At 45.0% G+C, this 25,003-nt stretch overlaps 1 protein-coding gene across 2 annotated transcripts; it reads right to left on the bottom strand.

The window, feature by feature from the left end:
- Positions 1 to 1,968: 1,968 nt before the first annotated feature.
- nox5 (NADPH oxidase, EF-hand calcium binding domain 5) lies at positions 1,969 to 21,229 on the bottom strand. Of its 2 annotated transcripts, XM_088641128.1 has the most exons (18): positions 20,950 to 21,229; positions 20,324 to 20,414; positions 18,829 to 18,952; positions 17,466 to 17,616; positions 16,730 to 16,940; positions 16,316 to 16,553; positions 14,972 to 15,125; positions 14,132 to 14,307; positions 12,295 to 12,477; positions 11,238 to 11,370; positions 11,019 to 11,161; positions 10,764 to 10,928; positions 10,342 to 10,386; positions 9,554 to 9,678; positions 8,440 to 8,524; positions 7,689 to 7,788; positions 4,521 to 4,687; positions 1,969 to 3,906 (listed from the first exon to the last, which is right to left on the bottom strand). In XM_088641128.1, the coding sequence occupies exons 1-18, from the start codon at positions 20,954 to 20,956 to the stop codon at positions 3,775 to 3,777; spliced, it is 2,430 nt and encodes an 809-aa protein (XP_088497254.1). In that variant the 5' UTR covers positions 20,957 to 21,229; the 3' UTR covers positions 1,969 to 3,774. The 2 variants fall into 2 exon arrangements, with proteins under 2 accessions (XP_088497254.1, XP_088497253.1); XM_088641127.1 differs by having other exon boundaries at positions 10,764 to 11,161.
- Positions 21,230 to 25,003: the final 3,774 nt, after the last annotated feature.

Raw genomic sequence — 25,003 nt, 5'->3', positions numbered from 1 at the left:
TAACAGGTCAAATATCTATATCTTTGCATACCTCAGTACCCTTTTATTTAAAGAAAATGCATTTTAGCAATGATGCATAAGTGCAGAGATGCATTTTAGGTTGACATGTTAAAACTAGGTTCTCTAGGACTCTGATAGAATGCAAGGAGGCAGTTCAGTTGGGATTTTGCTTTGGTACCCAGCATCGCAAGCAGGACATGCTTCCCAAGCAGGTCTGACCTGCCTGTAGGGTTGGGGTTCGGGTTTTGCGCGTCGGTCACGCTGTATCACCCAAGTGTTGTTCCGATTCCTCACGGCAGAGGGCGCTCAATTCACGTTTCGTCTGGAGAAGACCGATCACAGCCGCCCTCCGCATACACAGAAAAACAGACTAACACAGCTGCAGGGGACTTTGCAAGTTCAACATTTCTGTCCAACACAGGCCTCTACAGACATTGCACTTTATTAGAGAAGTCCAGTGTTTGGTCCAAGCAGTGTCCCAAGCCCCCGTCTCCTCACCCTGTGTTTGAGTGTGGGTGTTGTATTACACATGTCTGTTCTTAAGACCCACCTGAATCAAATAAAATTAATAATGGAATGGAGCAACATTCACTGTCAGTTGTAAACCTTTCTCTTCTACAGATCTAGGACCTATCACATACTGTATGGTTACTGTATGGGTTAGCTTATGATATTCAGTTTGTGGTCCTTTTAACAATGTCCTGGCTAGGGAAATGTAATGAAAACAGTGTTAAGGCAGTGTACAATGTTGAGGAAAACCACTGAAACACTGCGCAATGTTGTTGGTCAGACGTTACACTTTCTCATGCCCTACGTATCTAACCCGTCTGCTTCTGTTTATTGCCCACAATGCTCATTGTTTTGATGTGTTTTTCAAGTACATACTGAAAGCTTGTGAGCCCCGCTCAGACATGTGGAGGAGAGCCTGTGGAGCAGCTGGTGTCCTGCAACAGTGAGGCCTAAGCCATGGTCACCTGTGTCAGCCACAGCACCGCCTGCCCCGTGTACATGTATTAATATCCCCCATTACAGCGCTTCTGTCTGCGTCAGGAAAGTCACGCAGGGCGAAATAAATCAGCCTAATAGAGCGATGTAACAGCAATATTTGTTTAGCTGAGTAATTGCTCCCATGCTGGTCATTTGCAAGACAGACAATCTAACTATCTCCAGTCTAGTGACAAACAGGTCTCTGCGACGACACGGCATTAATATGTGGAGTATTTTTAATTGATTGGCAGTGTCAGCACAGTGATGCTCAGTTATTAGCTTTCTTTCCAGGGATTATATCTTTTTTTTAATGTCAAAAAAAGGTTGAAAACAACCAGACCAGATGAGGAAATCTCTACGCTACCTGTCTGCAGGATCTGCCTCAGGCCGCAGGCTGAGTGTAATTGTCACGTCCTCTGCAGCCAGAGGGCGCTCCTTCTCTGTCCTGTCTCTTGTTTCCGGTTCTTTGCTGTCCTTTCGGTGTTTCTCTATCTCTGGGTCTATATATTTCTGGGTCTTTCATTTGCCTTCGCTCAGCATTGACGTTCGGATGTCCTGAGACCCGCCTAGCACCAGGTCGCCCCACGTCCGCAACCTGAGGGCATAGGTTTCTATACGGCATTTCCTGAACAGCTGAGCCCGGGTTAACCCCCGTCTCGCCGCTACGCATAGGGTCTTTTCGCTCTCCTGCCATTCTACGGCTCGTCCTTTCCGACATCCGTGACAGTAATGGCATTGTACTGCAGAGACAGTAGGTCACACAACTGTAACATCAGCACGCCACCACTAAACATTGAACAAATACCTGTTAGCTGTAACTACATGTTAATTACAATGCAAAGACTGGCTTATCAATGTTTCTCCATTATTAAAACACCACTTCATAAACTGATTTATTTCAGTCCAAAGAGCAAATCTGAAAACCTGCAGCAGACGTGCAACTTTTAAAACTATTTCACATGAACAAAATCAGTCTGGAAATGACAGAAAAGCAGAAAACTTTATCACAATCAAAGACAAAAGATAAATGCAAACATTTCTGTGCTGTAGCCTGAAGTAAGCAGATAGAATATGGCAATGCCTAGAAATAAGTGGATGATTGAAAAAACATACTGCAGCACCTTCAAGTGTGTGGAAAATGTTACTGCAGTCCAAAACAACATAAACTGTATTTTCATGGATCGCATGAAAATGTTTTTCAGATTGCACAGACACAACTTAAAAAGTCACACATTCAGATGGCGATTGATGCAGTCAGAAATCAGTTTACCTTGTATTCAATAGTACAACTTGTGTGATCATTTACAAAAAAAAAACCATCCTCTTTTACTGTTGGTTAGGTTTGAACATAATCTGTTATAAAACTAAGACATTCTAATAAACTGAATGAACTATAGGATTGGACTATTCCTAAAAAGCTTAAGAACATATCAGCTAAATATCAAAATAACAGTAACATCATCACTAACTTCCTAGGTTCGTGTATCTTTATTCCTGTTGAAATGTAATGCTTTTTTGCTTTGATTATTTTTAAAAGAGAAAATGATACAATCTGGGGAAAAATAAAAAACCTGTCACTGATTTTATTTTTGCAAGGGGGAGAATGAATAATAGTTGAAGAAACAGCTTCCCACTTTCATAAAGTTTGAAATTAAAAGATGGTGGTTCACCCTAATGAAAATGACCTCTTTCAGGTAGGCTTCAGCGAATCCTCTGAAAGTCATGATCTCAATACATTTATCTCCACATTCAGTTTACACAGGAGCATGACCACCTTCTAGCCCAGCCTTGTCAGGATCTCAACAGCAAAGCAAAGCTGAGTCTGTTCAGTGCTGGGAAGGGTGTCTTGGGTACTGCAAGTGCTGTTGGTAGACCAGTAGGTGGTGTTCTTTCCCTAGAATCAGAATTTCCACACCTGTTTGGTTACAGGACGTGTTGTCCCCCGGGTGACACGTTACGCAAGCTCTGATCATCACTCACTGATCATTAAAGATCTCATGGCACATGTTTCATAAAAGCAGGGTTATTAACCTTGTTCAAACTAGCCTGCATTAAGATCCTCCTACAATCAACTGGCAAAGCAATTCTTTACTTTTCTACCTGATCTGCTGTGTAGTGGGGCTGCAGCAGGTCCCCCAGGGGAGACCTGCATTGCAGTGGTAGATGTTGTTCATTCTCTACTATGTGTAAAGTGATCTGTGATTCTTTGGGATGAAAAGTGCTCTTTTGATCTCATTGTAAAAGAATACAAATTGGTCAAAACAGTAGGCAAGTAAACAAATATCCATCCACTTTTTCATCCAGTACAGCATTGCAGGGAAGCTAGAGCCTAACCTGACAAGCAACAGACACAAGGTGGGAAACACACTGGACAGGACACCAGTCCATGACAGGGCACACGTAGACACAAACACACACAGCAGGGCCAGCCAACCTACCGGTATGTCTTTAGACTGTGGAAGGAAACTGGACCACCCAGAAGAAAGCCACACAAACACAGGGAGAACATACACACTTTATGCTGAAACCACCCCAGGAGCTGAACCCAGTACTGCAAGACAGAGATGCTAAAACTGCACCACCATACAGCCCTAAACAAATATTAACAATGTTACTATTAAATTCCCCCACAGTGAATTTAATCACTAAACTTTGTATGTTGTAGTGCTAGGAATTGGTTTTCTTTTTTTAAAACTGGAACACGCAGAAGCAGGTAATGTGGTACAAAAAGCACGATGAGTGTTGTCCACAGTGCTCCATCCGATCTGCTCTGGATGCACGGCTGCCTCAGAAATTTTCTTTGTAGAATTTAAAGCCGGACTGTTCGCAGTGAGCCTTGATGAATTTTGCAAGAGCTGGAGAACCACAGAAGAACACGTGGACTTTCCCCTTTTTCTCTTCAGCGACCTTCTGAAACACCTGTTTCGCACCACGAAAATGAACACATGCAAAAAGATTAAAAAGGCTGGTTGCGAGAACGTTTGAAATGCAAACACAGTAAACATAATCTGGATTTTAAAGTTGAATGGACGTCTTTAAAAAAACATCCCGGCTACATCAGCTATTTCATCCTGTGTGCAATGAGTTCTTAAAAATCACTAGCTCGGAAATGACAAAAAAAAAAACTTACAAATGTGGTTGTGTTTGAAGCTTCTGAGTAAAATTTCAAACTATGGGATCTCAAAAGAGCACCACTTTCTAAACAATGAGGTTTTGGCTCCCTCTGGTGGTAACTTAGCAGAACTGCAGCCTAGTTCCTGATCTATTGTCAAATAGTCCAGCTTGTGTTTAGTGCCCTTCCTTTATTACCTTAAATCTGATTCCTCCCCCTCCCTCCCTCCCCCTTTCAGAATCTCTAAGGTTTGGTTCATGTGCTGTGAGATATACTGTTGCAAAAATGTCTCCATCTTACCCCAGAGATCCTGTTGCCTGGGTTTTTGACTGGTTCTGCTGGTTCTTTACTGTGAACTATCCACGATACAGATGCTATACAAGTGTAAGCTGCTGTTCCTGTTACCTTGATCTGGCCCTACCTTGCCCCAGTTGGGCCGACCCGGTTGGGTCCGTGTCCTGAGCCCAGTGATGGAGTCTCTCTTCTCCTTCTTGGCCAGCAGGTCCAGGGCCATCTGCAGCCCGATGGCCTTCATGTCGTTTTTGCTGAGGGCGGAGGTCATGTACATGTGCATCTCCAGGAAGCGGCCTGCCATTCGCCCAGAGACAGACACACACCAGCTCAGAGGACACCTGAGGCTCGCTTCGGTCATTTTCTGGTTTCAAAGGAGCAAGCAAAAGTTGTCTCCAGCCCTTATTTCAAACTGGGCTTGGCAAGCAGGAGGCAGAGACACAGGCCTCACTTCTGGTGGGCAGGCCTGGTACTTGAGTGCTGCACATCTTTCCATCCCTAAACTCTAATGCCTTAACTGAGCCAATGTGGTGGATAGGAAGTCAGATTGGCTGAGTTTTCCAAGTGCAAACTAATAGGTACATTTAAAACCAACAAGAATCCAGCACTCATGGACCAGGGCTGCCCAACCCAGTATCTAGGAATTGTTTTACTTCAAACATTGTGCGCTCATGAAATAAACTGACTGGGATCTTTTGAAATGAGTTGGGGTAGAAAACCAGCCAGTTGCAGTGAGCTGTTATTTTTCTGGGATTTTCTTGTGGTTTTATGGAAGGCAAAGCCTCCCCCTGGCTGCAGGCCTGATTCACAGGGTGTGAACTGACACTGGCTGAAATCGCTCAAATTCTAGCCACACATCTCTCTTTCTCTCCAGACTCTCTCCTTTTCTCTCCCCTGGCTACCTCTTTCTCTCTGCCCTGACTCTGTGCTGAAGAGGGAGCTGTTTCAGGTTTTTGGAGGTTAGCAGCTGCCCTTCCCTGTCAGCTCTCCTCAGGCAGTCAAGGACTCTATCCTCTGCTGCCGCAGTTAGAAAATGAGTTTGTCCAGTGTTATTTAGGAGATTCCTCATTCCTTGTTTGACTGCAGGCTGAATTCAAAACATTTCTTGCCACCCAAAGTTCGCTCTAATTGTTTTCCCTTTCAGAACAGTAGAAAACAATTAAGTGAGGTGGGAAATTATTGTCTGCTATAGGCAGTGCCCTCCTGTCCCAGGACAGAGAGAGGGAAACACATCCACCAAAAACACAAAAGTAAAATTTTTGCCTGCTTTGTCGATTTCAAAAAAGCATTTGACTCGATTTGGCATGAAAGATTGTTTAACAAACTACTCCAAAGTGGCATAGGGGGCAAAGTGTACGACATAATTAAATCAATGTATTCAGAGAGCAAATGTGCAGTTGGAAACAAAGGGACTAAATGATTCACCCAAGGCCGTGGGGTGAGACAGGGCTGCAGCCTGAGCCCAACACTGTTCAATATCTATATCAACAAATTAGCAGGAATGTTGGAGCCGTCTGCAGCTCCTGGTCTCACACTACACGACACAGAAATCAAGTTCCTGCTCTACGCAGATGACCTGGTCCTGTTGTCGCCCACAGAACAGGGGCTGCAGCAGAGCCTGGCACTGCTGGAGCAGTACTGTCAGACCTGGGCACTGACAGTCAATCTGGACAAGACCAGAGTTATGGTTTTCCAGAAGAAAGCCAGACCTCAGGGAAACAGGTTCAAATTCACACTGAACCACAACACATTGGAGCACACATCCAGCTACACATATCTCGGTCTCACCATCAGCTCTTCTGGGAGTTTTGACCTGGCAGTGAAGGCACTGAGGGAGAAGGCACTCAGGGCTTTCTACGCAATAAGAAGGAGGCTCTTCAACATCAACCCACCAACAAGAATCTGGCTCCAAATATTTAAAAGTGTAATCCAACCCATTGCCCTATATGGCAGTGAAGTGTGGGGTCCCCTCACAGACCAGGATTACACTCAATGGAACAAACACCCAACAGAAACTCTGCACATGGAGATCTGTAGAAACATCCTCCGTGTGCAGAGAAAAACACCTAACAATGGGTGCAGGGCCGAATAAGTCCAGTATCCACTATTGATAAACATACAGAAAATAATATTAAAGTATTGGCTACACCTAAAAAACAGCGACCAACATTCCTACCACCAGAAAGCCCTGCTGAGTCAATAACTGAGCCCCAAACAGAGCCCCCTGAGCCACCTGGTCCTGAGGTTCACTGGCCTGAGCCACACCGACGTTAACCAGCCTCAGGACAGCACTGCTAGAGCACCACAAACCAGACTCAACCACATCACAGCACAGATCAAACAGCAATATCTCACACACTGGGACACACACACAAACACAACATAAACTGGAATGCTACAGAACCCTAAATAGACAATACACATTAGCTGAATATTTGACCAAAATAAGAAACAACAAACAGAAACAGACCCTGACGAAGTACAGGCTCAGTGACCACAGCCTGGCCATAGAAACTGGGCGACACAGGCAGACCTGGGTGCCCAGAGAGGACAGGCTGTGCTCCCACTGCCAGCGGGGAGAAATAGAGACAGAGGTGCACTTCCTACTGCACTGTGACAGATACTCTGGGATTAGAGAAACATTCTTCCCGAAATTCAGAAATCTAATCCCAGAGTTCCCACACCTGCCAGAATCACAACGGGTCCCATTCCTACTGGGAGAGGGAGGAGGGAACTCAGTTGAACTGGCAGCCCAGTATGTGATCTCCTGTCACAGCCTGAAGAACAGTAAGTCTGTCTCCCAATGATGCTCAAGCCGCCTACAGTATATGTCAATATTTTATAATATGTCTTTGTTGTAAATGTCTGTAATATGTCTGTAGATTTTATTTTACTTCTATTTTTTGTTTTGTTTAATGTAAATATCATTACTTTCATTTGCTTTGGCAACACTGATTGTACCCATCGGTCATGCTTATAAACCACCTTGAATTGAAAAAAAATGTGGGTCTCCCCTGAGCCTCTCATTCCCTCTGCCCTGACTCTCTCTTTCCCTCTCCCCTGACTCTCTCTTCCTCTCTCCCTCTCTCCCCTGACTCTCTCTTCCTCTCTTCCCTGACTCTCTCTTCCTCTCTCCCCTGACTCTGTCTTTCCCTCTCACGTGACTCTCTCTTCCTCTGTCCCCTGATTCTCTCTTCCTCTCTGCCCTGACTCTCTCTTCCTCTCTCCCCTGACTCTCTCCTCCTCTTTGCCCTGACTCTTCCTCTCTGCCCTGACTCTCTCTTCTTCTTTCTGTCACCTTCTGGCTCCTCATCTGCCTGGTCCATCTCTAGTTTGGTGAGCAGACTCACAAACCACTCAAAGGACCTCTGGTCCCGATTGATCCAGATGAAGTCCACCTGAAACAGCCACACAAGCGAGTGATGAGGAGCAATTGCAGTCCTGTTTTTCAATAAAGGTAGAAGATCAATAAATAACTCAAATTACATCTTTTAAATTAAGATAGTATGAAACAGTGTCAGGCTTAGGGTTAGGATTTGGGTGAAAATAAGTATTGGATTTAAGATTTGTTATGCTAATGGGAAGGTTATGTTTTGCAAACAGGGTAGTTACACTGGGGTTAAGTTTAGGCTATGATTTAAGATTTATGATTAGCTTTTGGGTCGATGATACATTAGGATTCGTTTTTAATTCATTTGATTATGATATCATGTGAGGATATACATGCCTACATGCATAAGATATTGTTTTTTTCTTTTTTCAGTAACGATTCATACAGCAGGGCACAGAACTGAGCACACAGCAAGATAAATGGCTGGACACACAGCAGGGCACACAGTTATATAGTAATATAGTGTAGGTAGGTCATATAGTCGTACGCTTTGAGTGTGGTAGGGTTCATCAATCTCTATATTTAAAATTATTCAAGCATTTATTTAAAGGAAACTGAAGATGCCCTTCTGTATGTGTCTTTGTTTTATTGTAAAAACAAAGGTTATATAGACTACTAAAGAATAATGTAACAAAAACCAATAAAATAGATGCCTTGCCTTTCTCAGTTTCATTTCATTGTCTTTCAGATTCTCACACCAGGAATAGTTACAATTTGGGCAGTTCTGTTTCCTCATCCGATACCTTAAATAATGTTTCACAACAAAAATGTCTTCATTAAAATCAATATTAATTTCTGTGTACAGTGTGCAATGCTGGTATGTGCTGTATTGATACAGTGTCAGTGTGCAATGCACGTATGCAATGTAGTTACACACGGCCCCATACTGTTTGAGTGTACAGTGTCAATATACAGTGTACAGCGAAAGTATCAGTGTACAGTTGCAGAGCCAGTATCCCTTGTAAGTACATTGTGTACAGTGTGTTTGTTTCAAGTGTACATTAATAATAATCATCATGATCATTTGTACAGTGTCAGTTCAGTGTACAAATGTACAGTGTACACTGCTGCATGCAGTGTGCTTTAAAAATAATAATCATATCTGTATAGTGGCAGTGTGTACAGTGTGTATTAATAACGATCATCATCTCTGTGCAGATGTAAGTGTGTGCAGTATTAATAATGATCATCATCTCTGTGCAGATGTAAGTGTGTGCAGTATTAATAATGATCATCATCTCTGTGCAGATGTAAGTGTGTGCAGTATTAATAATGATCATCTCTGTGCAGATGTCAGTGTGTACAGTGTGTATTAATAACAATCATCATCTCTGTGTAGATGTCAGTGTGTGCAGTGTGTATTAATAACAATCATCACCTCTGTGCAGATGTCAGTGTGTACAGTGTGTATTAATAACGATCATCATCTCTGTGCAGATGTAAGTGTGTGCAGTATTAATAATGATCATCATCTCTGTGCAGATGTAAGTGTGTGTAGTGTGTATTAATAACAATCATCTCTGTGCAGATGTCAGTGTGTACAGTGTGTATTAATAACAATCATCATCTCTATGCAGATGTCAGTGTGTGCAGTGTGTATTAATAACAATCATCACCTCTGTGCAGATGTCAGTGTGTACAGTGTGTATTAATAACGATCATCATCTCTGTGCAGATGTCAGTGTGTGCAGTGTGTATTAATAACAATCATCATCTCTGTGTAGATGTGTGCAGCATGTCTTCTCAGTGAACACAGCCTTGTCCTGTCTCACCGGTACATGATGCTCTGCAGGATGGAGGCGAAGGGGGTTATCCCAATGCCGGCTCCAATCAGCACGGCATGTTCCGAGGCGAAGATCTGCCGGGTGGGGGTCCCGTATGGACCATCCACATAGCACTGAGGAACACAGCAGGACACAGCATCACTTATACACTTTGCACAGCAATCTCTCAAGAACAAGGCACACAGGGTGGTTTCAATACAGCAGCACAGAGAAAGTGGGAAAAAGCACAGAACTGAAATAATATCAAGTATTTGTAAAGCAACTTTATAAAACAAAGGGTAACACTTCAAATTATCAATGTGAATTCTGACTGAACATATCTTTTTAAAAATCCAATGTTACTAGTGACCCCAAGTTATTATTGTTACACAAAGTCATTTGATAAATGTTAATAAATCCAGTGAAGTTTGTGCAGACTACAACAGGTGAGCATTACAGTTCAACTACAGCGAAGATCCCTAACCCTGATCCTGGAGAGCTTCAGACCAGTACATTTTATAGGTCACCATTAATCACCAATTTCTACATTTCCAACTTCTTTGTCATTATTTATGTAAGTGATTTGTTAAAATAAATAATTGAGAAATTATTTTGCACTAAAATCTAAATGCCCTTGGCCTTGAAGGACTGGAGTTTTAATTTAAACAGAGTACATGCTTAATACTTCAATAACGCACGGGTGTTCCCAATTTCTAGAAAGAAGTGACCTATAAGAATGGCTGAACTGGGGCAGAACCCAGCCAGGGCCAGGGTTGGAGACCCCTCAAATATCTTACCTTTATGTTACAAAATCGCTGGTTTTCGTTCACTTTCGCTGAGATCTATGATTAGAAAAGAGACATATATGAACATTGAGTAAGGCTATCACTTGTTTTTACAATAAAGACGGTATATGAATACAACAAAGAAACGCGATAATCAGGACGTATTATCAAAATAGCTGATTTTTTACACATGTAAAAACTGTAATGAATGACCCCTGCTGGAGAAGTATGTTTAGTGTATAAAGGCACATAAAATAAACCAGTGGCTGAGGGAGATTGCTGTAGGCAGCCGGTGGTCATCTGTTCTAAAGGGATGGCAGCTGTTGCAGTATACATAAGCTATACCCAAGCTGACCCTTTTCTGGGTTGGACCTTGTTTTTGGACCACAGCAATCACAACAGGCAAGTCCTCATTCAGTCCAGGCCAGACCCACCTCTCGGAGCTGGGGGACCTCCCCATGCTCCAGCTGCGCCAGCTGATCAGCAGGGGGGTCGGTCGGGCCAGGAGGAGAGCTAGACCTGTAGGACATAAGCTCGATGGCATCATCCTTGTTGGACGCCACCGTCCCGTTGCAGCCCACGGAGTTGAACAGCTCTTCCTGCAGGAAGGAAGCAAGAACACATGGAGTCACACTTCGCGCAATCGGAACGCCCTTTTGCAAAGAATATCTGAAGGCAAAATGAGTGACCTGTGTGGTTCTTTGGTGGTGTCGGTTTCTCAGACTCCTGGTCAGTCTCTTGGCAGAGCAGTGCTGGGGCTCCAGCTGCCTGAAGTATTCATATAGCCTGTTGGTCCACTGACCCATTGATCGAATGTGAAGCCACAGTGTGTCTTTAAAAAAACACATGGGACTCAGCCTGGACAGGTACATTCCTGGCTCACATAGCATGTTGTCGGTCAGTCTTACCTTGCTGCTCTGGAGCACTGCTGATGGTAAAGGGGTGCCACTCGTATTTGGCAATCACAGGTATGTTGATGTATACATAGTCTCCGGGTTTAAACTGGAAGAACTGTGGCCTCTTAATCACCAGGTGTGTTACCTATAAAACCCAGAGGTGATGCGAGAATCATTCGCTGTTTACTGTTTAGTTTATGGCCTGATGAATACAATTAGACAATTTCTCTGAAAGATCATAACTGTACAACAATAAGAAAAAGCAAGGGACTGTTCAGAAAGATGTGAGTTTAGTCATGAAGAGGCATGATTTTATAATGTATCAGGCCGGTCCAGGAAAGTATGGATGTGGACGTGCAAGGACTGAGAATAAAAGGCATGCAGCTATCAGGCACAGACCAGAAGGTGTCCATAGGCAATAATCTTCTGGAATACTACCATTCCAAAATAAACTGAACATACTATTATCGAAAAATGGGAGAGAGGTAAGAGTATTCTTGAGTGTTTTTGCTTTGGTTTATGTTGAAAGCAAATTCACAAACAATGATGAAGAAATTACAGTCATCCACCCTTCACCAGAAAGCTCCTTATTCCTGGTAAGGATTGTGGCAACCCAAAGTCAAACCAGGAAGTAAAGGGGGCAAGGCAGAATTATGCCCTGGACACACCGCAAACAATTTTGAGACACCAATTAGCCTATCCTGCATGCCTTTGGTAGGTGGTAGGAAACCGGATCACCAAGAAAAAACCCATGTGGCCACCCGAAGATGTCCCAGGCAGGAGTTGAGCTCAGGACCCAGAGTTGTGAAGCACAGTGACAAGCAGAGCCCACCCAGATGTAGGAAAGAGGCTTCTCAGGGTAAACAGACAAGAGCTCCTGTTGAACATTGATAGCAACCCAGAGCTGTGAGGCAGGAGTATCTCTGTGCTGCCCAGAATTGCCTTATTGGAAAATTGTCTAAATATATTCATGATGCCATAAACTCACATACATAATACAACAAACCCTACAGCAAGTAGGGAACTGGAGATCCTGGCCATGACCAGACATGCAGAGGACATCGCTCACCTTCGAAGGCAGCAGGTTGACTTCCACGATGTAGAGTCCTCCCATGCGTGACACCGCGATGCCCACCAGCTTCTCCAAGAGGAACACCAGCCCGGGGACTGCAAACCACTTCCAGAAGTTGGCACAGTGCACGACAAGCAGGGCCCACACCCAGATGTAGGACAGGTGGGTCCAGTAGAAAACCTCAGGGTGAACACATGAGAGCTTCTGTTGGACAGTGAGTGGCCAAAGGCACAGAGAAGAGAGCCTGCTGAGAGGGAGACTCACACACATATTAGATCACAATCAAGACATGGTGGACATTGCTTAGTTTCTACATATGAAACTATAATACATTGCAGAACATAAAGCTCCTGTACATTGCATTGCTTTTTTGCAGTGTCAGCTTAGCCTTAGAAGCTTAGAAGGTAACAATGCTACACAGTCTACATTCTGATCAGCATAAACTAACCCACTTCACACGTGCAGCAGTGGTGAAATCCTCACATCTTCTTCTGAGCCAGTCATTGTACACCAGTCCATCACTTCACAAGACCACACCACCAACACCACCACGAATACGCTACTCCACAGGGCACAGCCTGAGAGAGCTGCCATACTCCACTGTAACAGCACGGTTCATTTAAAACACACAATTACATCGTGTGCATAATAAAGTTGGAAATGTCCAGAGGGTGCGAGAGAGAGGGAAAGAGCTAACAATGACAGCAGTAGTCATAGCAGCAGCAACATTAGTAACTGCTGCAACACCAGAAGCAGCAATAACTGTCAAACTAATCACCGCTCAGGGAGCTGCTAAAGCGAAGTTAAATTTTAACATCCACCCTGAGGTGATGTGGAAGGGACATTTGAACTCTTGGAAAATAGGTGTCTGACTAGTGCATCTCCATTGTGCAAGCCAGTGATCATTACGATTTACACAGCAATTTGAATTTTCATCACTTTAAAGGTTGTGGGTTAAACAAAGTTATATTCACAGTTGAAAGGGGTTTGTTTTTACAGCTTTGAGGTTTTTGTTATTGCCTTGAGATCTTGAGATGTTTGTGAGGGTTTGTATATTTGTGATACTTTTACATCACTGCAGGGGTGTTACCCCGGCGTCCTGGCCAAATTTCCCATTGGCCCTTACCAATCATGGCCTCCTAATAATCCCCCTCTATGAATTGGCTACATCACTCTGTTCTCCTCCCCACTGAGAGCTGATGTGTGGTGAGCGTTATGACACACTATGGCTGCCGTTGCATCATCCAGGTGGGGCTGCACACTGGTGGTGGTGGAGGGGAGCCCCCATTACCTGTAAAGCGCTTTGAGTGGATTGTCCAGAAAAGCACTATATACTGTAAGTGTAAGCAATTATTATTATTATTACTACTAAGCCTAACAAGAGCCAGAACTCCAAATAGGCCAACACTGGAAGATAACTGCAATCTGGACCTCATACTCTCTTAATTTAAGCCTGTAAAACACAACTGTGGCAGGCATTTAACTCAAGGTTTAATAGCACTGCTAACCCTAGCTCCATCCAAAAAACAAAACACTTGTTTTAAAGCAGGCTCAAAAGAAGAATTCATGTTTAAGGCACAAAATCTGACTTTTTGAGAATAAATATACTCTTAAAAGGATTGCGGTGACATTTAAGCACTGGTGCAATATATTTGTAATTAGTTCAGCTCACTGTTGGACGCCAGTGAGGGTAACTGGGGTCTGACCTGGACTAGTTTTCCAGTTGCATGAGGGTTCGGGTTAGAGTTGAATTCATGTTACACGGCCAACAAAGTGGTATATGGTGATGTTTAAATGGAGTCCCGAGAGCCCCGGCCCCCCGCCAGGGCGGTACCTCGAAGTGGCCGCTGCGCCGGACGAACGTGCTGGAGCACACCACCATCAGGCCCACCAGGAGCTGCAGCAGGACGCCGGTCAGAGAGGCCGTGCCGCGCACCCAGCCGATCCCCGGGCGCGTGGTGAACAGGTACTCCCACAGGCCGTAGCCATCGCTGCGCTGGGACAGCACCACTGCCGCAGGGGAGACAGAGAAGACGCCGTCACGTCAGAGTCGCCGGCCGCTGCGGTGGAGGACCACGGCCTTCCTCACTCGTGTGTCTTCCTCACTCCCTTGTCCCTGGGCTCTTTGAGGAGGAGCATAGAGGTGATCTCATCACAGAAGACCTCCGCTGGCCAGAGGGGCTGACGTCCGAAATGTGGGAATATTGCTAACAGAGCTTTCAGGGTCAAAACTTCCTCTTTGGCGAATTCACACTGGGGTTCTGAGCCTGGGTCCCAGACGGTGACAAGGGGGACTAATGTAAATGTGATTTCACGGGAGAGGGAGGAGGAAATTCAAACTGTCCATGGAAAAAATGAAATCAGGTGACAAAGGCGACGAGAGTATCATCTCAGACCAGCTTCTGCTACAAACATAGATCTAAAAGTCATTTTGCATGCAACAGTATGTGTGTGCAAGTGGTTTATAAAGAGGAAACGAAAGTAGGGTAAACCACCATTTAACCTTACATTTTTGAAAGAGTGTGGCGTCAATTAGAAACCATCTTAACTCTTTTGGTAACGTCTGCTGCAGATAAATGTATATTGTGGGTGGCCTTCAGCAGCTGGGCTCATAGACATGTCGGAGTAGCGATTGGGATGAAAGGAAGGCGCACGGGGCGTCTGGATTTCATACCGAAATTCACGACGTGAGCCCCAGTGTGCACAATGGTGAGGCCAAGGATAGCGTAGCCAACCAGCTGGTGGAGCAGGATGTTCTGGTCCAGCGGGAAGATCCGCACCACCCAGGTGGCTCTGAGCCAGGTCAGGCAGCGCCGCAACATCAACACCTGCCGGGACACAAGGGGGGGGGGAACTGCACACATTAACTGACACGAGGAACCCAGGCATAGGGGTATCTCGTCTCACGAACCAGGGCCAGATTTGAAAGAGGGGTACAGACACAACCCCAGCCTTGGGCGTCATGCACGGTGCTGGCCCTCACGTGGAAATCCCAGGTTTATCCCACAGTGTTGCGAACACAGACTAAGATCCGTGTCAGGTCTTGTAGTAGACCCTATGCGATGCGGTAAGAACTGGAGAAAACAGGAGGCGTGGTAAAGGGAAACACACAGGGGTTTAATAGTGCACAAAATAATAGTGACAATCCGTGAGACAGTGAGCGGGGGAGACAAAGAATAGCATCCAAATCCAAACGGGTCCAAAGGCAGGTCAGGGCACAGTCCGGGAGTCCAGCCGCGAGTAATCCATCCTGGGACACGACAAGGTTAAAATTCCCAGGAGGGGGGAACAGACGGAGAGACAAAACATGGCGGTCCAAGTGTGACAGGGCGAGATCCTCCAGACCCCGGGCTCAGGAAGCAGGAGGTGTCGGGGATGAGGTCTATGCCCTCAGGAAACAGTCGTAGGGTTTCCTGGTGCCAGGCGGGCCTCGCAACATCCTTACCCTAATGATGAGCCCCGAGGACTGGAGGAACTGGTCTTTAAATAATACACCTAAGAAGGTACACCTGGGGAGCTTAATCACACGGACAATAACAGGAGTAGTAGAGCGCCCTCTAGGGAGGGATGTCAGGCATGACACACAGTCACGGGTAAACTGAACAAACCCAAGAGTTTCAGGGCTGCGGGAGCCCATGCTCAGTGTTTTAGGGCTCTCTCCCCCACCCCATGTGTAGCCTGGCACTTAACTGTTATCCGAAGGCGAATGTACAAAAACATCATCCTCTTTGACTCTGCTAAACGGACAGACAAATCCCAGTAGCAGCTCAGGGAGTTGCAAAAATGAAGTTAAATCTTAAAATCCATCCAAAAGTGATGGTGAAGGGACATTTCAACTCCTGTAAAATAAGTGTCTGACTAACGCAACTCCATTGTGCAAGCCACTATGGAAGGGGGACTAGCTGAATGGCAGAGGACACCTCTGCTCCTGCGCCTCTTCTGAACGCACTTCCAATGCCCACCCTGCCAGGGAGACATCAGGCCCGGAGTAGGAGGGCGCTGCTCCGGTGCCACTCACCATGACGAAGGTGCAGTTGAAGTTGAGACACTGCCCGCAGCCCTTGGCCACCATGATCCAGGGACCGCTGGGCTTGTACTGGAGCGCGGCAAAGGTGAATAGCAGGATATTGAGGCAGACGTAGCCACCCAGGAAGAGCAGCTTGCGGCTGTTGTTGTGCCAGTATGCCGGTGTCAGGTAGCGTGGGGTCTGGTGCTTCTTCTTTTCCAAGTCGGGGGGCTTCAGCCAGTTGGCAGCACTGCAGGTCCAGAAACACAGAGTTAATCAGTACAACAATTGCATGGCAGCTCCAGCCCACAATCTACCCTAGGCACGCTGGAGCGCCAGCATGTTGGGAAATGCTTCCACAAGCCAACGGGGCATCAACGATGAAGAAACTGTGACCTCCGTGACATATTGTCGCTACAGGCTGACCTTATGGTGAGGTTCTCCATGACCTCAGGGAAGCTCTCCAGCTCAGCCTTCAGCTCCTCGAAGGTGATGGAACCGCTGTTGTCGCGGTCAGCGGACTCAAACAGCGCCAGCGTCAGGTCGTCCAGTTTCTCTTCGGGCAACGAGATGGCACTCTCGCGCAGGCAGGACTTCAGCACGATGCGTAGCTCATCTGGGTCGATAGAGCCACTGCCTGCGGGCAGGGAAGAGCCGGCCTGTTGTAAATCCTAGCCTGAATGTCATGCAAGCAGGGACATAAGACTGCTCTTGCTGAAAGTGGCTTGAGCCATTTAGGAAACATACTGTAAACTGCTGACCTAATAATGTTCTACACTCAGATCAAAGAAAGGCCTTTTATACACAGAGGGTTATGGGGTTGTGGAAAAAATGACACAGAAGTAATTGTGTTCCACGATACCAGGGAATACCCACATTCCCTGGGACCCTTCAAGAAGTACAGTAGCTGGATGAAATCCAGGGATCAATAAGCTACAACAACAAAACTTCCAAAATGTGATGAATAGATTGTTCTTTGTTGCTTTGTTTGCATTGTTACTCTACAAGTATTTCATCTATCAAAAAAATTGGTCACACTGACAATCATGTAGCAGCAATGGCAATCATTGAATTAACCAGGTGGTCAAAAGCAGCTGTGTGGTACAGTGTTGTCTGCAGTGTTTTATAAAGATCCAGGCTGACCTGGAGTCCGTCGCCTCACCGTCAACATCGTACACCTGGAACAGGAACCGCAGCTTGTCCGTCTCGCTGCCATGGATCAGGAGGTTCAGGGCCTTCAGCAGCTCGTCCAGGCTGATGGAGCTGCTGCCATCGGAGTCGAACAGCGCGAAAAACCTCTCGGCGAAGAAGGACTGCGCAAACACGGACACGGCGTGCCCGTTCACGGCGTCAGGAAAGCGTTTCGAGGGGACTACTTGCAATAAAGCTGTTGACTATTTATGTAAAACGTAATAGCGGGGAATCAAGGCCCACATGCAAGATCTTGTGCAAGCCTGCCAGTGCCCTAGGGCGGGTTTGGAAGACTCTCATCCTGAACAGAGGAAGAGGTGAAAGGGATTGCTGCTGCTTCAATTAGGAACAGCCTGCATGGAGCCCCTCAAACAGCCAAGTGACAGCACTCCACATTAATTTGTCCCTTATTTCTGCCTGTTCTTCTCTGCTACTAGACTGGCAGGAAAACCAAGACTCATGCACCACGCTTCAATGACATGTTTGACACCTTTGTACACAATGCCCATTTGGAAGTTTCCTTTGGCTCAGTCCTCTCTGGCGTGAAGAATCTAATTGCGTTCAGAAGCACTATTTGATTTTAGCGTTCATTATGACCTATTGCAGAAAATAAAGCAGAAACCAGGATGAAGGAAATCTACAATATTGTGACTTTGGTGTGGTACAGCTTAGGTCAACTCAACACGAACCATAAGCCCTTGTAACATGAACTGTCTCTGGTGTTACCAGCCATATTAGCCCAAGAATTTTCTAACCCTCCCCCCAACCCCACCCCCTCCTACACTGCTAGTCATCCTAATGAGTCCCTATGGGTTAAGAGAGCTCAGTGCAGCACAGTGAATATGAACCAGGCAGGCTCTACACCAATTACCCTAGATAACAGAGAGGGTGTTGATATGGAACACAAAGCACTGGTGGGGCTGTAAGAGCCAAAGTTACAAACTGGAAAAGAGAGATCGTTCAAAGTATCCCAAACGTTTTTAAGAAAACTTGAATTGTATTTGGTAGGAAGGGCAGACTTGCTTCTGTTAGACACAGATCTTGCCTGGCATACTTATACACACCCCTTACCTGCACTAACCCATATAAAAACATACATCTGTCCACTAGAGGAGACTAAATTCCAATAACCACAAGATCAATACTGATGAAGCAGTAAAAATATGACGTCCAAATGAGTCAAATCATTAGTCCTAATCATGTTTCTGCGGGTAAAGTTTACAAAAATTATTTACATTTGACTCACCAATGGAACAAAGAATGGTCAAAATCATCGAACACAAGTCTGGATGACCCTCTGAATGCCCGGTATGGTACCTGGGGGAAGAACTCACCTCCTTCACTTTGAGAGCGGTTTTGAACTCCTCCAGGTCGATTTCCTTGTCGTCGCCGGCGATGCTCTCGAACTGCTTGGTGACCCACTCCAGCCAGCGGGCATCGTCGTCTACACTCATGGCACTGCGGGCAAGGGAAAGGCACGGCAGGGGCACTCTGGGTACAGTTAGAACTCTAATCGTCACTGCCACCTGTAGTTCATAGACGTCTTTGGGGGTTGATAGGGCATATAAATTATTTAACAGAAAATCGTCAAGCTATTTAAATCCATAGATCATCTGCCCCCTTTCTAATACTAGGTGATGGTTGAGGGGTGGCCGCGATCTGATGAAGACACACATGTCATTCTGTCACACAGTATTCAAGTCACACTATAAGAACAACAGCCGGTTGTCCTGTTTTCATTACGTACTGTGTGCCCAGTCACTCTGACAGCGGATGAGGAGGAGACTCAGGTACGAGGCTGAAGCTTAAATTTTTTTCATACAGTATGTCTTTATCTATTTTTAATCTCCAAGCCATCAGAAACACCTGAGAGAGCACAGCGTGAGAGAGGCACTCACATAGAGGATCTGAGCGCGGCTTGACGTTGCCATGGAGATGTCAAAAGCAGAAACTGCAAAATGCAGTTGTGAGATAATTTGATGGCACTAATTAACTGTCACACGTTAATTAAGGAGATCCTGAACCTGTCCCTTATGCTAGCTGTGATACTGATCTAAAGCCTCCTTAAAACCAAACACCCCATCTTGCTGTTTAGTCTCCAGAACAGATGAGTTTATGTTGCCTGAGGACGGACCCATTTTCACATCAAACACAAGGTGATTAAAGAAATACTTCAGTATGAACAGCCAGGTAACAGGCGGACAAAAACAAAATACCTCTAGTTAGAAAGTTAAGACTTCTGATGTAACAGTTAATCTGCAGCCTCATAGATGAAAATAGTTCATAATGTTCATAAAGTTCGTACTGAAATTACTTTCAATATTTCCTGACTTCTCCCTTCTTTTAAAAATGGGTTTTACTGCACTGTTAAACCTGAATAATGCTTCGACTCTGCTGCTGAATATCCCTGTCTTAAATCCCACCACAATTCACCACAATCTGTTTAATTTCAAACTATTGACTTTATTTAAGAATAGCTTCGGAACTTTTAACTGTAAAGCATGTTTACTGGTGGGATTCATATGTTGTGTTGAAATTTGACATTGACAATGTATTTTATCTAAAACCAAAAGCAGGCTTAAACATTTTATGCTGGAAAGCACACCTGTAGACAGAATTCCTTTGGAAAGACACGTTCTTTCTGCTCTCAAATATGTTGTATGCTTGAGCCAGTTCCCCGTAGTGTCGCATTGTCGGAGTAATGCGTTGTACCTGGAATTTGCTCTGGTTTACCGTATGCATGCTTTATCATACTTCCATTGTGCTCCACTGTCCCGGAATGTGCTCCTGCCAAACCAAGTCTTACAAGAGATCTAGACGTTCGGTTACCTGAGGCTGTGGCTGCGACGATCCTCTGTGGTTTTCCAGGAGTGTTCTCCGTTCGGCTGCAGTTTGCCGAGTGTATGGAATTGCTGCCTCCCTGGAATCATGAGAGCACAGGGTGAGGTTAGAGGTGTTCCCACCTGGCTAGTTAAAAAGAGATTATAGTCATCACGGGTCAAAGCAACTGTCCCTTCCATAAGGCCCGGCTTTCATTGCCGACACGTAAACAAGGTTGTCCTGGAAATGGCCACTGCTAATCAAAAGAGTGCTCGATTGATTCTCGAAGAGCCAAGCCAGAAAATTAAACCCCTTTATACCACTGGGGATGTGGAAGCACCCAATAAACACACACACCATAAACAAAATTGCTTTATAAATACAAAACCGTAATACTGAAAGATATGAGAAGGGGTTCCTGACACTTGTAGCTGATGTCACAGCCAAGGACTTAAAATCTTTGAAAACAGGACAAACAAAACGTAGGTTAACAACTTACCTGCAGTTCCTGTGCCCATAGGACACACTCTAGTTTCCTTTGGATTAATGTTCCTGTTATACTACCCTCTCAAAATAGCAGAAATCTGAATAAACACACAAAGTAGTTAACATTGAAAAAAATGGAGAAATCTTACCTGTCATTTTATATGTTCCTGTTCCTGTTTGCAATTTGCAAACATGTGGACGCGCTGCATGGTTGTGGTTTGTACAAATGCAGCTGAGCAATACAGACCAATTGAAGCAGACTAGAGCCCTGGTCAGCCCTGCACTCTGGACTCCAGAGCCCAGTTGTGTATGCAGGAAGTATCACCGCTGTCATGAGCCCAGCAGCCTGAGCCCAAGCAGGAGCAGATGGTGGTGACACACTCCTTGCTCTGCAGATACACACAGGAGTCGCTGGGGTCCTGTGCCATTCTGCTGCAACAGGAACAGTGGAAGAAGAAGTGAGAAAGAGGAGAGTTATATTGAGCTTTGTCACATGCTACATAAGGAGCTCTCAGCAGACATACCACAGCTGTGTCAGAACACTAAAACTGAAATCAAACCCATACATGATGGCCTGGCCTTGTGCATCATGCACAGCCTGTAGAAAAGAGTCAAAGAGTTTTGAAAACTACCTGCATTCTGTTCTGTGTAACTTTCATTCTGATATGGTCAAGTGCTGTATTATCAGCCTGTTCCAGTGGACCCAGATCATTTAGAAACCAGTGACTGTGATGCCTGTTTAAAGGAAGAGTGTTGATGGCCCCTTCACTGCTCCTCGTCTGACACAGAGTTTTGTATCGTGCTGTGTGTGTCTTTCTGACTGTTCTTCACTGTCCTGGCTCTTTCAGTATCACACTTTGAGAGTATTTTATCGCTTTTTGTTGAAATGATGAAACAGCACAGCACACCACCACTCACTAATGCAAAAAAAAAGAATGTTGGAAGTAAGGAATTGAGGAAATATGGAGCTCTTCCACTTCAAAATTAGCAGTATTGACAATTTGGGCTCAGACCCACGTGTAAGCATCTGATTGCTCACACTCTTGCATCATGTAGTTGATATTGCATAGGCCACCTGCTCAGGTTTGTAGGTTATAATGTGGCACAGAACTCTGGAATTATTATCGTCAAAGCGGAAGGCAAAGGCAGAGAAACTAAAAGGCGCTTTAGCTAATTCCTGCCTTCGTCACTAGATGGTGCTATTAGTATTTTGTAAATATTCATGATTCGTGGTGGCAGTGTTAATTGTTACATCAAAGGTATTACGTATGTTTTTGACTATTAAAAACGTTAATGGTTATAATACCTGAAAGTCCAATGTATTTACACGACCTCGCCGCAGAAATGACTTGAGATGTCAGATTATCACATAAACAGCGAACAGCAATTATTGGCTTGGAGAGACCAATAATTAGAGACGAGTCCATCTCGACATTTCCTAGACCCATTAAGGGTTTAATGTTGCATTCCCTCGCTCCGCCTGGGGACACATTACTGTACTAAATTGTTACACTGAAGAAGTCACCCCTAGTTTTTCTAAAGTGGCAGAGATGGGTCATATCAGAGGGTTTAGTACATGCATTAGAATTTCTGTTGGAGGGGGGAACGAATGTATATAAAATTAACTATTTACACAGGATTTCTTCTTTACGGGGTTGTAGGATTAACAGCGTAGTAAACTCGCCTCTTAAGGACGGATTCACAACAGAATCACTCCTTTTATGCATTCATGATTATCTTGAAGTACACAGGCGACCCTGCTTATTCACATTTTCGTTTTTTATTTAACATTTTCCGCATCGTGTATAGGTATGTAAAAAACCGCCTCGGAAGCATCTGTTCCTTTTTTATGGGGGAAAAAAAAAACAAGACTCTCTTTCCTAAAGAATATCAAGTGTTAATTCTTCCCACTGTTGGGTTTTGTAGTCGAGAGTTTCACAGATGCAGGCGCATGTGGGTGAACGCTGTCCTCCAGCAGATGTACGTGCGTAGTGAGCAGATATTTCAGGAGCAGCTCCGAACAGGCATGGTGGCGCGTCGTACTGTTTGCGGAGCTCGCAGGGAGAGCAGCGCTGCGCACCCTGTATCACGCACTCCTCCGCTCGCAACTGCAGTGCAGGGCGGCTAGTATGACACACCCAGCGGAAAAAATGGTACTCGCCACGCAGGGAGAGACCCCCCAAAAATGGCTCCAAATAAAACTCGATAAAGGCGGGCGACAAATCCAGTCCACCGCGAAATCAGCAGCGGAAGACTCCATTTCACCAGAGCCTGCTGGAAGTCTGTTTGAAAATGTCACGAAAATGAATTCAAAACTTTATGACGTTTTATTATACCGAGAGGCAGAGAGAGTGAGACGCCATGCAATGCGTTTTTTTTTTCAAGCCAGCAAACCAAGCCGGTGCCTTTTGTGAAAACAATGAACTGCCACGCAGTTCCTCTTCTTCTCTCTTCCGTGCCTTTAAAAGCGGCAGCGGAGCTCAACACTGAAATGACCTGAATAATAGGTAATGTCAATTCATTTCTTTCGTACATTAAATTAAAATTATGATTTTTTTATTGTTTTTAAATATGTGCTTTATTGCGGACAAGATGGCGCTGATACGGTCAGGTGACCTTGTTTTTCTCCTTGTCTTTGCATCGGGTTTTTTTTTAACCCAACGGTTGGAATGCAGCTACAGGAAGGAGCGGAAGTGAAGATTGTTTTCTTGTTCTGTTATTGGTTGGTTTGAATCTTTTTATCCCGCGAATATGTTTTAAGGGGTTTTGATTGGTGTATTGTTCTGTCAATCAATGCTATGTGGAGGGGTTTCTGAGGAGACGGCGAGGGGGCTGTATTACTCCCCTTCCCCCACAAAAAGGTGACGTGTGTGGAAACTGAACTCCAGTGGCAATATAGCAACAGTGTTTAATCTGGGGGAAGGTAAACGTCTTGTCATACCGTCCAAAATGTCCATTTTCTCTTATTTGTTTCTCTCATTATTACAGACGTAATTCTTAAAGACGAGTGCATGATTATAACTCGTGCGAGTTACAGATTTTCCTAACAAAAGAAATGTCAAGGTGCATTTAATCCATAGTCGTAAATATGAACGATGCAGTGATGTGCAATCATCTCTTCAGAGAGAGTGTTGTGACCCGAAACCGCAAACGAATATCGATAGGATTCGACGTCTTGAATAAATGCACTTCCACGTAATTTCCACTTGTGTCCCCTGGTTCCTGTTTTCGCTGCACCAGTGCTATGTACACTCGCAGTGTCGGGACCACAGAGGTGTATTTATACCCTAAAGAAAGGCGTCTGACCTCTTTTCTCGGGGGTGTCTGGGCTGGAGGACACCGCCTGTTTATCGGTGCCTTCTAGGGCGCTATGGTCACTTAGGCTCGATGGGTCCACCGTGTTATTTTTTTAACCGATTAAACCCAATCGTCGAACCTTTGGAAGTTGTTAGACTGTAGCTCATTATGTAGAGTTTTTATTTTTACCTGCCCATTTTACTAAAACTGGCGTACATCCCACATCGTGTAGGTCCCCCGGTCAATAGCAACGGTGTAGCTTTTAGAACTACATGCTCACCTTACCCGCTGGTAACATTAACCCGAGAGATACAGTTATACCCGTCCATAAAAATTAAAACGAGGGTAGGGTGAGGCTGCGATTATGGCTCATCATCTATTCCCCCCCCCCCCATTTTCACATTTAAAAAAGTCGACTTCTTAGGCCATCTCGTCAACAGCTCGGCGACAAGCTAATGGTGACTCCAGCTCAAGGGAAAGCTAGCTTGTTCCAGTTCTGTGACATTGAGAGAAACTGATCTAATGCGGGTTGGAGGTTTGTTCCCTGGGAATTTCTCTGAATCACTTACATGTCCAGTGTAACATTGCATTACGCATTACGCGTTCAGCGGATTGCAGATTTGCGAGACCCACAGACGCAGGGTAATCTTAAAACGCCAACGCGGACGAGTTTTCAGATATTCTGTCGTGGAGTTTTGTGATCTTTTCTTTCAGAGCGTATTCATTAATCGCCCCCCCTCACCCCTCTACCTTATAATAACCCCAGTGAGGAATCGGGGATTTGACCTGTACAGCCTCCACTTTATGGAAGAAAAAACGTTTGAAATTGTTTTCGGCACTGGAGTTCAGTTTCGGCAAGGGAGGGGGTTTACAGTACAGGTGTTGGTGCGTAAAGGAAGAACTGGC

The sequence above is a fragment of the Lepisosteus platostomus genome, chromosome 7 (genome assembly GCF_059453375.1).
Source record: "Lepisosteus platostomus isolate fLepPlt1 chromosome 7, fLepPlt1.hap1, whole genome shotgun sequence".
In the NCBI taxonomy this organism is placed as follows: Eukaryota; Metazoa; Chordata; class Actinopteri; order Semionotiformes; family Lepisosteidae; genus Lepisosteus; species Lepisosteus platostomus.
Note: the sequence above shows the minus strand (reverse complement) of the source record. Positions and strands in the feature narration are given on the sequence as shown.